Source organism: Theropithecus gelada, chromosome X (assembly GCF_003255815.1).
Source record: "Theropithecus gelada isolate Dixy chromosome X, Tgel_1.0, whole genome shotgun sequence".
Lineage (NCBI taxonomy): Eukaryota > Metazoa > Chordata > Mammalia > Primates > Cercopithecidae > Theropithecus > Theropithecus gelada.
Genome location: NC_037689.1, coordinates 83,662,506 through 83,675,622, shown reverse-complemented (window position 1 = coordinate 83,675,622; position 13,117 = coordinate 83,662,506). Strand labels below are relative to the sequence as shown.

At 40.7% G+C, this 13,117-nt stretch overlaps 1 protein-coding gene across 2 annotated transcripts in view; it reads left to right on the top strand.

Moving 5' to 3' along the window:
- Positions 1-13,117, top strand: part of KIF4A (kinesin family member 4A) — a 130,618-nt gene that overhangs the window by 102,743 nt on the left and 14,758 nt on the right. For both annotated transcript variants that reach the window (XM_025372390.1, XM_025372391.1), the window contains exons 21-27: positions 2,707-2,862; positions 2,985-3,085; positions 8,911-9,040; positions 10,212-10,382; positions 11,057-11,164; positions 12,143-12,220; positions 12,571-12,666. In XM_025372390.1, the coding sequence (XP_025228175.1) occupies positions 2,707-2,862; positions 2,985-3,085; positions 8,911-9,040; positions 10,212-10,382; positions 11,057-11,164; positions 12,143-12,220; positions 12,571-12,666 (840 nt within the window). The remainder of the gene's footprint in view (positions 1-2,706; positions 2,863-2,984; positions 3,086-8,910; positions 9,041-10,211; positions 10,383-11,056; positions 11,165-12,142; positions 12,221-12,570; positions 12,667-13,117) is intronic.

Genomic DNA, 13,117 nt, shown 5'->3' with positions numbered 1-13,117 from the left:
ATAATGTTACGTTTTCATTTTCATTCAATTCAAAATACATTCTAATTTTCTTATTGATTTTTTTTCTTTGAACCGTGGGTTATTTAGAAGTGTTATTTAGTTTCCAAATGTTTGTGGATTTTTCCAAATGTCTTTTTGTTATTGATTTCCAATTTAATTCTAATATGGTCAGAGAACATACTTCATATGACTTGAATCCTTTTGAACTTATTGAGACTTATTTTATGGTCCAGAGTATGATCAATCTTAGTAAATGTTCTATGTGTACTTGAGAAGAATGGGTATTCTGCTGTTGTTGGATGGAGTGTCTATAAATGTCAATCATGTTGATTTAATTGATTGTGCTGTTAACGTCTATTGTATCCTTGCTGATTTTCTGCATACTCGTCCTATCAATTATTGGGAAATAGGTATTGAAATCTCCAAATATAATTATGGAGTTTTTCCTTGGAGTTCTACATTTAGAATTAATTGACCCCTGTATTATTATGAAATGGACTTCTTTATTCTTGGTAATATTCTTTGTTCTAATATCTACTTTGTATGATATTACTGTAGCCCCTCCAACTTTCTTTTTATTAATGTTAGCATGTTCTTTTTTTTTTTTTTTTTTTTGGTCATGGTGTATTTAATGTTAACCTATTTGTGCCTTCATTTTTAAGGTGTGTTTTTTTTTCTTTTTCTTTCTTTTCTTTCTTTTTTTTTTTTTTTTTTTTTAGACAAGGTCTTGCTCTGTTGCCCAGGCTGGAGTGCAGTAGCACAATCACGGCTCACTGTAGCCTTAACCTCTTGGGCTCAAATGATTCTACTACTTCATCCTCCCAAGTAGCTCAGACTACAGGCACATGCCACTGTGCCTGGCTAATTTTTGTATTTTTTGTAGAGATGAGGTTTCACCATGTTGCTCAAGCTGGTCTCAAATTCCTGGGGTCAAGTGATCTACCTGTCTCAGCCTCCCAAAGTGCTGGGATTACAGGTGTGAGCCACCACACCCAGCCAAGGTGTGGTTCTTATAGGCAGCATATATTTGGGTCTAGCTTTTTTTTTCCATAGATAGGATCTCACTCTGTTATCCAGGCTGGAGTGCAGTGGCATGATCATAGTTCACTGTAACCTCAAATGCCTGGACTCAAGTGATTCTCCCATCTCAGTCTCCTGAATAGCTGAGACTACAGGCGTATACCACCATACCTGGCTAATTTTTCTACTTTTTGTAGAGACCGGGTCTCACTATGTTGCTCTGGCTGGTCTTGAACTATGGGCCTCAAGTGATCCTCCCAAAGTGCTGGGACTACAGGTGTAAGCCACTGTGCCCAGCCATGTCTAGCTTTTTAAATCCAATCTGAAAATCTCTACAACTTAATTGGGGTGTTTAGACCATTTACATTTAATGCGATTATTGATACAGGTAGGTTTGAGCTATCATCTTGCTGTTTGTTACTTGTACATGATTTTGTTTCATGTATTTTGGTGCTTTGTTATTAGGGATGTAAACATTAAGGATTATATTCTTTGAACAATCGGCTCCTTTATCATGAATCCTTTTTATCCCTAGTTTTATTTTTTGATAGGAATTCTACTTCATCTGATTCTAATATGATCACTCCAGCTTTCTTTTGATTACTATTAGCATGGTATACCTTCATTAAAAGCAGAAATATTCTCAGGGATAGTTACTGTTTTAAAAAGTGAATTTTGGCTGGGCATGGTGGCTCACACCTGTAATCCCAGCACTTTGGGAGGTCAAGGTGGGTGGATCACTTGAGGCCAGTAGTTCAAGACCAGCCTGGCCAACATGGTGAAACCCCATCTGTACTAAAAATACAAAAATTAGCCAGGCGTGGTGGCGCGTGCCTGTAATCCCAGCTACTTGGGTGGCTGAGGCATGAGAACTGCTTGAACCTGGGAGGCAGAGGTTGCAGTGAGCTAAGATCACGACATTGCACTCCAGCCTGGGCGACAGAGCGACACCCTGTCTAAATAAATAAATAAAAAGTGAATTTACTGAATTTTGTTTCCTTTTTTAAAAATCCCATTCATCTACTTTAAAAATTAAAAATAGGGCCGGGCGCGGTGGCTCAAGCCTGTAATCCCAGCACTTTGGGAGGCCGAGATGGGCGGATCACGAGGTCAGGAGATCGAGACCATCCTGGCTAACACGGTGAAACCCCATCTCTACTAAGAAATACAAAAAATAGCCGGGCGAGGTGGCAGCGCCTGTAGTCCCAGCTACTCGGGAGGCTGAGGCCGGAGAATGGCGTGAACCCGGGAGGCGGAGCTTGCAGTGAGCTGAGATCCGGCCACTGCACTCCAGCCTGGGCTACAGAGCGAGACTCCGTCTCAAAAAAAAAAAAAAAAAATTAAAAATAGATATTTATTAAATAGAATAGATCATAAAATATTCAATTTTTTATTATGTTAAGGGCAAAGGAAAAAATGGAGAAAATAAAGAACAGGGCACATAGAAATACTAGGAATCTGGAGAAAGATTTTCTGGAGAAAGTCTCTTTCTTGTGACCTTTTGGCATGTTGCTGTTAAAGGCTCTTTGAGAGGTACTGACATTTTTGGTATGTGTAGGTATGAATGGATATCACACTTGTAGTTACTTGGGCTCTGGTTCAAATAAGTTAAGTCTGGAGCTGAATCTAGCCCATGAGCCAGTGATTCCTCATCCCTAACCCAGACATCACTGATTTCTCGTCCAGAATTGGCTTGGAAACGAAATTGAGGTTATGGTCAGTACTGAGGAAGCCAAACGCCATCTGAATGACCTCCTTGAAGATAGAAAGATCCTGGCTCAAGATGTGGCTCAACTCAAAGAAAAAAAGGAATCTGGGGAGAATCCACCTCCTAAACTCCGGGTAAGTACCCTTATGAAAAAATGTTGCCAGTAATCAGACTCTACATTCGCCAGAAATCCTTATAGCTTTGGAGGATTACTTTCCTTTTAGTATTTCACCCTTGTTCCCACTATTATTTACAGAGGCGTACATTCTCCCTTACTGAAGTGCGTGGTCAAGTTTCGGAGTCAGAAGATTCTATTACAAAGCAGATTGAAAGCCTAGAGACTGAAATGGAATTCAGGTAACAGGGACTATCTCTAAGCCATTATAAAAATTTATGCCTGGAATCAAAGATAGAACCTATTAATCCAGTGATTCAAAAGCCTTGTGATGGTGGAAAAACACGAGAAAATAACCATTTTTTTTAAACCAAACACTGAACTAGGTATCTTAGATACATTTTCTTATTCAATCCCTTTGATGCCTTATGAGGTAAGTATCATTCTTCTCATTTTAGAGATCTAAAATTAACTTGGTCATATGGAAGTGGGTTATCAGAACTTATTAACATTAGTGTCACTAAAGTTGGTATACAGCCCCCTCGCTGCTAAATTTGACTGGCTTTTTAATAAATAAACCGGTTAATTGGTTGATTTTTTAAAAGGAAATTCAGTGATCTTAAGAAATTTGCCAAAGGTAATTAACTGGCTAACAAACAACAGAGCTGGGATTCAAAACACACTCTAATTCCAAAGCCCATGCTTTTTACAATACAGCACAATTTTTTTCTCTTTATTATTTTTTAACTGATAACTAGAGTCAGGCACCATAATTTTTGATGCAGTGGTGTCTCTAAGATGTAGAACCAATAACAGAATTTTAGAGGAACCAAAGAAATGATAATAGAATAGCAACAACACAGAAGGTGAATTTTAGAGATCATCAAGAAAATAGCTATAACATGTAAGTAAAGTTGTCATGAGCATTAAATTAAATTAGTAAAGTACATAACAGTACTTAGCATATTAGAAGTGCTCAATGGGCCAGGTGCGGTGGCTCATGCCTGTAATCCCAGCACTTTGGGAGGCCAAGGCAGGTGGATTGCCTGAGGCCAGGAGTTCAAGACCAGCCTGGCCAACATGGTGAAACCCCGTCTCTACTAAAAATACAAAAAAAATTAGCTGGGCGTGGTGGCGGACACCTGTAATCCCGGCTGCTAGGGAGGCTGAGGCAGGAGAATTGCTTGAACCCAGGAGGCAGAGGTTGCAGTGAGCCGAGATTGTGCCATTGCACTCCAGCCTGGGCGATAGAGCAAGACTCCGTCTCAAAAAAAAAAAAAAAAAATGGCCGGGCACAGTGGCTCACGCCTGTAATCCCAGCATTGGGAGGCCGAGGAAGGCAGATCATGAGGTCAGGAGATCGAGACCATCCTGGCTAACACAGTGAAACCCCATCTCTACTAAAAATACAAAAAATTAGCCGGGCATGGTAGCACGCACCTGTAGTCCCAGCTACTCGTGAGGCTGAGGCAGGAGAATCTCTTGAACCTGGGAGGTGGAGGTTGTGGTGAGCTGAGATCGTGCCACTGCACTCCTGGGCAACAGAGTGAGATTCCGTGTCAAAAATGAAAGACAGACAGACAAAAAGAAAGAAAAGAAAGGAAAGGAAGGAAAAAGAAAGAAAAGAGAAGGAATAGAAGGGCTCAGTGAAGGCTGCACTTTCTCAGGAGCTCTTCAGGTGGTGTTCCCTGTGCCATGGTCACTCGTATTGGCTCTAAAAAGTAAAAAGAAAAGAAGTGATCAATGAATGTTCTTCTGTCCCTCATCTCCTGGCCCTACACCAGAAATTATGCTACACAGCCTCTTCTAATCATGATTATTTTAAGCAGTTTATGAAATCTAGAAGGAACAGCACCCTGACAGAGATTTTATCATGTTTTAGGATAATAGATTTTTATTGTCCAGAAGACCTTGGGATCATTTAATCTGGTTTTAGTAATACATACTAACTTTATCTTGGGATACATCTATAAATCACTCAACCTTTGAGTTCCTGCTTTGTGCTACACTGGATGCAGTTGGGATATACAGAAAAAATAGATGAGTTTGCCCTTGCTCTCAGGTGGAAATAGTATCATTACTCACAGTGGTGTCCTGGAATCATTTGTTAAAATTTCAAGAATGTTGTAAACCATTGTTAGTTTACAATTGATTATGGTGAGAATATTTACACCACAGAAACTGACAAAACTTACAAATCAGGGCTGGGGTTTTTGTTTTTGTTTTATGTTTGTTTGTTTTGAGACAGTCTCACTCTTTTGCCCAGGCTGGAGCGCAGTGGCACGATCTTGGCTCACTGCAGCCTCTGCCTCCCGGGTTCAAGTGATTCTCATGCCTCAGCCTCCCAAGTAGCTGGAATTACAGGCACGTGGCACCATGCCTGGCTAATTTTTGTATTTTTAGTAGAGACAGGGTTTCACCATGTTGGCCAGGGTGGTCTCGAACTCCTGACCTCAAGTGATCTGCCTGCCTCGGCCTCCCAAAGTTCCAGGATTACAGGCATGAGCCATTGTGCCCAGCCAAGGGCTGGTTTTTTAAGTGCTGGTTGTTAAAAATTTACCTGCATACCATATGTGTAAGTAAATGATTATGTAAATGTAGGGCAGGTGCCAAGTAGAAGGAATTAGAAGTGAGTTTAGTTAGGAGAAATTTTTTAGAACTGATGAGACTTAAACTAAATTTTGGAATAGGTAAGGGACATGAATTGTCAGAAAAGATAGGAAAGGGCCAATGATAGGTGACAACTCCGAAGTGTTGTGCCCCACCTCTTCCAGAAGCCTTCCCTGACTTTTTAATCCCTCACTAATCTTCCTTCCTCTCTAAACTCTTTCAGAACTTATGATACTCAATTATGACATACTGCTGACATGTTATCTTTATGTTTATTGTTTTATGTTTATTAATTTTGTCATTCTAAAGACAGACTGTAAGCTTGTTGAAGGAAAGGACTCTACATTAGACCAGGGTTGTCAAAGTGTGGTCCGCAGATTCCTGGGTAGCTCCAAGGCCCTTTCAGGGAGTCCAAGTGATCAAAACTATTTTCATAATAATATTAAGGCCTTATTTGCCTTTTTTGCTACATTGGTATTTGCACTGAAAATGCAAACGCCATAGTGGGCTAAAGTGCTGACACCCTAGGCTGAATGAAAGCAGTGGCACCAACCTGAACTAGTAGTTATTGTATGCTTCACCACTACATACTCTCAGGTTTTAAAAAACCAAGCCAGTCTTAATTAAGAGTGGTGTTGAAAAAGCAGTGAAAGTTGTTCATTTTACTAAATCTGGACCCTGGAGTTCATGTCTGTGTTAGAGCCTGTGTGACAAAACAGGAAGAACACAGAAAGCACTTCTGCTGCATGCTGAATATGGTCTCTCAAGAAAAGCACTGTGTGCGATTGTTTGAGGTGTGAGCTCAATAGGCCTCTTTTTTCATGGGACATCATTTTTACTTCAATGAACAACTGACAAACTGTGGTTATTAAGACTTGGTTACTTGGCAGACATTTTCTCTAAAAGAACAGAGCAAGCCTGTTGCTTTAAGGAAAACAGCTGACAGTGTTACCTAAGACAAAATGTGAGCTTTCAAACAAAATTTGGATTTGGAAAACTTGTATCTGCCACTGTGAACTTGACAGTTTTTCATAACTTTTCTGATAAGACCAGTAGTGATATTAATAAGTGTGATTTTTAAAAATATATATTATAGAATGAAACGTGTTAACATTTGGAAGATCTGCATGACTCTGGACTAATATTGTCCAAATGGCATTTTATAGAATCATGTATTGGTAAATGAGCCATTCAGATTGCAAGATAGACTGATGAATTTTAATATGAGAGAATATAAAAATGTTTATTAATAAGTTTCAGATTCAACATTGCAACTAACTCTTAAGGAGGTACCGCTTGTTGAGTTTTAGTGTAGTCTCAAAGAAGACTATTTGCAGTTATCTGAAAAGGCTATTAAAATACTCCTTTTCCCATCTGCATATTCATGTGAGGCCAGATTGTCTTCATTTACATCAACTAGAACAACATGTCACAAAAGATTGCATACAGAGTGAGACATAAGAATCCAGCTGTCTTCAACTAAGCCAGACATTATAGAGATTTGCAAAAATGTAAAATAATCCCTTTTCTTACTGTTTATTATCTCAGAAAATGCTACTTTTCAGAAAATATGTAATGTATAATAGGTTTATGTTTTTGTTTTTGTTTTTTATGTTTTTTGACAGAGTCTCGCTCTGTCACCCAGGCAGAGTGCAATGACGTGATCTCGGCTCACTGCAACCTCCACCTCTTGGGTTCAAGCGATTCTCCTGCCTCAGCCTCCCAAGTAGCTGGGATTACAGGTGCCCACCACCATGCCCAGCTAATTTTTTGTATTTTTAGTAGAGACAGGGTTTCACCATGTTGGCCAGGCTGGTCTCGAACTCCTGACCTCAGGTAATCCACCTGCCTCAGCCTCCCAAAGTGCTGGGATTACAGGAGTGAGCCACTGCGCCCGGCCAATAGGTTTATGATTTTTTTTTTTGTTTGTTTGAGACGGAGTCTTGCTCTGTCGCCAGCTGGAGTACAGTGGCACAATCTCAGCTCACTGCAACCTCCGACTTGCTGGTTCAAGCAATTCTCCTGTCTTAGACTCCCAAGTAGCTGGAATTACAGGCACGCGCCACCACCCCCAGCTAATTTTTGTGTTTGTAGTAGAGACAGGGTTTCACCATGTTGGCCAGGATGGTCTTGATCTCCTGACCTCATGATCTGCCCGCCTCGGCCTCCCGAAGTGCTGGGATTGCAGGCATGAAGTACCTGGCCCGGCCTAAGTTTATTATTTTTAAGTGAATTAATAATTTTTTTTTTGAGATGGAGTCTTGCTCTGTCTCCCAGGCTGGAGTGCAATGGCACGATCTCAGCTCACTGCAACCTCCACCTCCTGGGTTCAAGTGATTTTCCTGCCTCAGCCTCCCAAGTAGCTAGGATTACAGGCACCCACCACCATGCCCAGCTAATTTTTGTATTTATAGTAGAGCCGGGGTTTCACCAGGTTGGCCAGGCTGGTCTCGAACTCTTGACCTCAGGTGATCCACCTGCCTCAGCCTCCCAGAGTGCTGGGATTAGAGGCGTGAGCCACTGTGCCCAGCTAAAATTTTTTTCAGTTGTACTTTCTAATACTATAAATCTCTATAGGTATAACACATGTGAACAGAATGTCCTAGATGACTTCAATAATTTTTAAGAGTGTAAAGGGGTCCTGAGACCTCAAAATTTGAGAACTACAGTCTTAGATTATTTTCGTACCCATCTTCCTTATAGAACCAAACTTATCACTGCATATGAAGCACATGCTGGTATGCTCTTTCTCACTAGACACAAGAAATTTGAGAAGAAAACTATTAATGAAACTGAAATACTGTGGAGACTTTGGTCTAGGACATACTTGATTAGAAAGTACCCGGAAGCTATAACCAGGGTCAAAATATCTAGTCTTCTTAGAAACTTCTCAGTCTTGTGGCAGGCACATCAAGATAACCTCTCACAACGCCAGCCCTGGGTATCATTTTGGTACTCGATTGTAGTAAAGAGCATATCTACCTGTTTGTTCTTTTGAGATTTTTCCTTCAGGTCTCCAACCTGAATCTTATCCTTGCATGGGTGGACCACCATGTCACAGTCTGAGCTTATATGGCCCCAAGACAAACTAACATATTTTACTCAATCCATTACAACAGAAGCCTTACTGTGATAAGTCTTTCCAAGTCCCACTTTATGACCCATTTATTTCAACCAGTATTTAATAGAATAAAACCATTTAGATAGTCTCTTAGAGTCCTTTGTCTTATACGTACCGCACGCTAACCGATTGCGCCACTGGAGCCACTAGAGTCCTTTGTTACAGGATTTGCGATACTGTGTAAAATCCTAACCAGATGACTCAAACATTATTTAAATGATATTTAACTGATAGCTCCATCCATAAAATTATTTGAAGTTTCTCCTTAGAGCTCTTCCCCCTTCTCCTTGATGTTCAGGCTACTTGCAGTAAGGCTCACTGTTTCTTTCCCTGAAGGAGTGCTCAGATTGCTGACCTACAGCAGAAGCTGCTGGATGCGGAAAGTGAAGACAGGCCAAAACAACGCTGGGAGAATATTGCCACCATTCTGGAAGCCAAGTGTGCCCTGAAATACTTGATTGGAGAGGTAAACATCACTCTAACCAGCAGTTAGGGGGCTGGCTGTGTAGATTGAAATGAGATGTTAGCCTTGAAATATTGTCATAGTGTTATTGTCACTTTTCATGGTAGAAACCCCAATAACACTAACATTAGAGGGTTTAGTAGATAAAAGTTGGTATAAGCAAGTACAGGCCAGTCACTTACAAAAATATAATATGACTCACAAATTGATGCCTGTCGTGACTGGCCTATAGCAAGTGCTGAATGCATGTTAGCTGTTGTTATTAGGAAAGACCAAAATGCCATAGTGGGTCACTGGCTAAACATCAACTGTTATACTGTAGTACTTTTTAAAACCCCTATGAGATGTATATTCAAAAATTTAAGATCCAGTCTAGAAAAGGGAAAACCTAAGCATCTTTTGACATATAAAGATTCATTTTAAGGAAAAGCCATCTTTGCTGACCTTAAAATGATATGTCACCTTACATTGTCACCAGAGGGATGAAAATTGATTGCCTCTGGTGATTGAAGCATTTTCACTCAAGACAAGCATACAAACTCCAAACCTACAAGTTTAAACAATGCTACCCTTTATACATTTTTGTGTTAGCTTAGCAGATTTGTTCTACTAAGGAAATCTTGATCAGTCTTGTGAACACTGATACTTATGATGTTTACCGTCTGGGCTAGTAGTGAATGTAAAACTAGGCCAGTGTAGGATATCATGTAGCCTGAAGAGCCAGATCTGCAGTCTCAGTCTACGAGTTCTAACATGTGAATATAGACATTCTGAAATGGGACATAATTGGCCATAAGGGTGTGTCCTGTGGATTTCGCTTAAAAATTAAGGAAGAACTTCTTAAATATCAGAATTTGTAATTGTCAGATACTGTTCGGGTTAGGTTTACTCTTACCTTGAGGCAGAGCAAGAAATAAAATGGCCTTAGCAGTGGCTTCTAGCCCCAAGATACATGTCTCAGCAGAAATGTGGACTCTTGGCCTGGGAATAGAACAATAGTATATTTACTATTCAATGTTGGAATCCATATGACATGAAAAAATAAGAATAGACTTGGACGTGGAGGAATTTTTCTCAGACCCTTTCAAGAAAGTTGACATTATCCTGCCTATTGAAAGGGGGAAAGAAAGGTGGTCATTCTTCAAATAAACTGATCTTCTTTTATTCCTTCCAGCTGGTCTCCTCCAAAATACAGGTCAGCAAACTTGAAAGTAGCCTGAAACAGAGCAAGACCAGCTGTGCTGACATGCAGAAGCTGCTGTTTGAGGAACGAAATCATTTTGCCGAGATAGAGACAGAGTTACAAGCTGAACTGGTCAGAATGGAGCAACAGCACCAAGAGAAGGTAAACTCTAGCAAGCCAAGAAGCTACACTGTGAAACTATCATTGCCTTGTATTGTTAGTTTTTTTTTAAAAAAGTGGGGATATGAAATTTCTTTCAAAATCCATGTGGCCTTTTCTAAAGTTTGCAAATAAGAAGAAACCTGAAGCAGAGATGTGACTTGTCTAACTTTATACATACCAGTGACAATGGCTCTTGGTTTCCAACTTAAATATGAATATTAACATGCTGAGAAACAGGCCCAGCGTGGTGGCTCGTGCCTGTAATCCCAGTACTTTGGGAGGCCAATGCAGGCAGATTGCTTGAGTCCAGGAGAGTGAAACCCCATCTCTACAGTAAAATACAGAAAATTAGCTGAGTGTGATGGTGTGCACCTCTGATCCCAGCTACTCATAAGGCTGAAGTGGGAGAATCGCTTGAACCCATGAGGCAGATGTTGCTGTGAGCCATGATCGTGCCACTGCACTCCAGCGTGGGCAACAGAAAGAAAAAAAAAAAAACTATGCTGAGAAATATCCATGCTGTACTCACTACTTCATGCCATGAGAGCAAATGAGAACAGTTTACTTCTAAATCACAAGGGAGCAGTCACCTGGATCACTGCTTGAACTAAGTCAAAATTTCTTTTTCCCTTTGGTACCTTTGTTGTCACCCATTGGGTCGTGTCTTTCTCTAGGTGCTGTACCTTCTCAGCCAGCTGCAGCAAAGCCAAATGGCAGAGAAGCAGTTAGAGGAATCAGTCAGTGAAAAGGAACAGCAGCTGCTGAGCACACTGAAGTGTCAGGTATGATCAAGAGGGAGAGGTCTCCAGAGATGAGTTTCACAGTACTGACTGAGAATCTTGTCTCATTTAGCCCCTTGTACTGGCAGCAAATAGTTAATTACCTACTGGAAAAAAGATTTATAATGGTAGCCTCTACTGCCTTTAGGCCCTATTTGATCAGGTTAGGGGTACTTAGAGTGTAGCCACATATAGGAATAACCTCATTTTTGGTACCAAAATGGCAGCACATACTCCATACCAGACTCTGAGGCCTTGTGGTTCTTGGCCTCAACCCTGAGCTCTAAAGAGTTGAGGAAATGAAATCATCCAGTAGTTACTTAGAATCCTAGGGACATTCAAATCTGACATATTTGTAAAATGCCTGGGGTCTGAATTTCTTCCAGAGGCTAGGAACACCACACCCTTTAGTAGCATGTTGTAGCACTATTTTAGTCTAACTTAGAATCTTTTTCCTGAACCACCAGTCTGTAGGGTTTCCTTGGCACCTTCCATCTAAGACATAAGCAAACTAGTTAAGGTTGTATGCATGGATCTGGTTGTCTTAGGTGCCAGGTAGTTCAGTCAGGCTTATTAAAGTGGCAAGTAAACTGCCTGGTCTGTGTTAAGAAGGGTAAAGAGTAGCATTTATAGACTTCAAGAAAATAGAGGTAAGTTTCTGCGGGTTTCTTAATCAGCATCCCAATGTGAATAAGGGATATGAAGCTAAGGAGTGGAAAAGAATAAGGAAGGCTTGTCAGGCAGAGTCCGTGGTTCCTATGAGTGTGGTCAGAGCTGCTGGGGAGCATTGGAATAGAAGTGGCATTCAGGTCACCTAGGAACCGGGAATCAGACATTTTTCTGGGTGCCAATGCCTGCTGTGCAAAAACCATCTGCTGCCAGCAACTTGGCAGCAGTATGTTTTCATCTATGTGAGTTGTTTGGTAACCCACATGTAGTGCCCAAAATAACCCCACATATCACTGCACTATCTGGAAATAGGATGAAGAACTTGAGAAGATGCGAGAAGTGTGTGAGCAAAATCAGCAGCTTCTCCGAGAGAATGAAATCATCAAGCAGGTAATAGTTTCCCACCCTTTTGATAAGCCCTAAGAGACCCTGTTGCTACTGAGGCCAGCTCTTGGGACCAATCCCCATTGTGGTGACTTGGCTCTATTTCATGAGGTCTATATTTAGTTTCCATGTGACCTGTGCATTTCAAAGTGGAATAAACATAAGTTTTTAAATTTGTCATTTTCTGAATCTAATATTGTTGATATTGGAAAGTGGGAGTCAACGTACTCTACTATAATCCTGCCTCACTTTACTATGGTTTAACATTGAGCTAGCCTAGGTCTGGTATCTGTTTTAGCATGAACACTCCCAGAAGCTGCCCTGCATTATATACTTTGTCTCTTCTTTTCAAATAGAAACTGACCCTCCTCCAGGTAGCCAGCAGACAGAAACATCTTCCTAAGGATACCCTTCTATCTCCAGACTCTTCTTTTGAATATGTCCCACCTAAGGTAAAATGATCAGTGCCTGTGATACCTTTGCACAGTGTAGGTTTGGGGTAAGTGTGCTAAAACTGCCCTTTATAAGAGGTTGACAGTTAAAATTCCCAAATTCTAGTATCTCACATTTCTTTGGAGTCCCAGATAAAACTACAGTTCAATCCTAAGGAAAGTAGGCACTCTCACTCCTCAGAAGGCTGACTTTGGGCCACGGACAGGCATTATTTAACATAACTGAGGAGGAGGAACAGGAGAAAAGAGCAATAATGTTCAGCTGTCCATCCAAAGATACTTATCTCATCATATCATGAGTTTCCCTTTCCTCCCTCAGATTGGTCAGCCTCCAATTTCACTGCCTTCAAAGACTCTGCAAAGCCAAAGGCTAAAGCAGAATTTCTTCTGATTGGTAAAGCCAAGTGGGATGGATTTGAGAGAGTCTGAAATCTTTGCTCTGAGAATATAG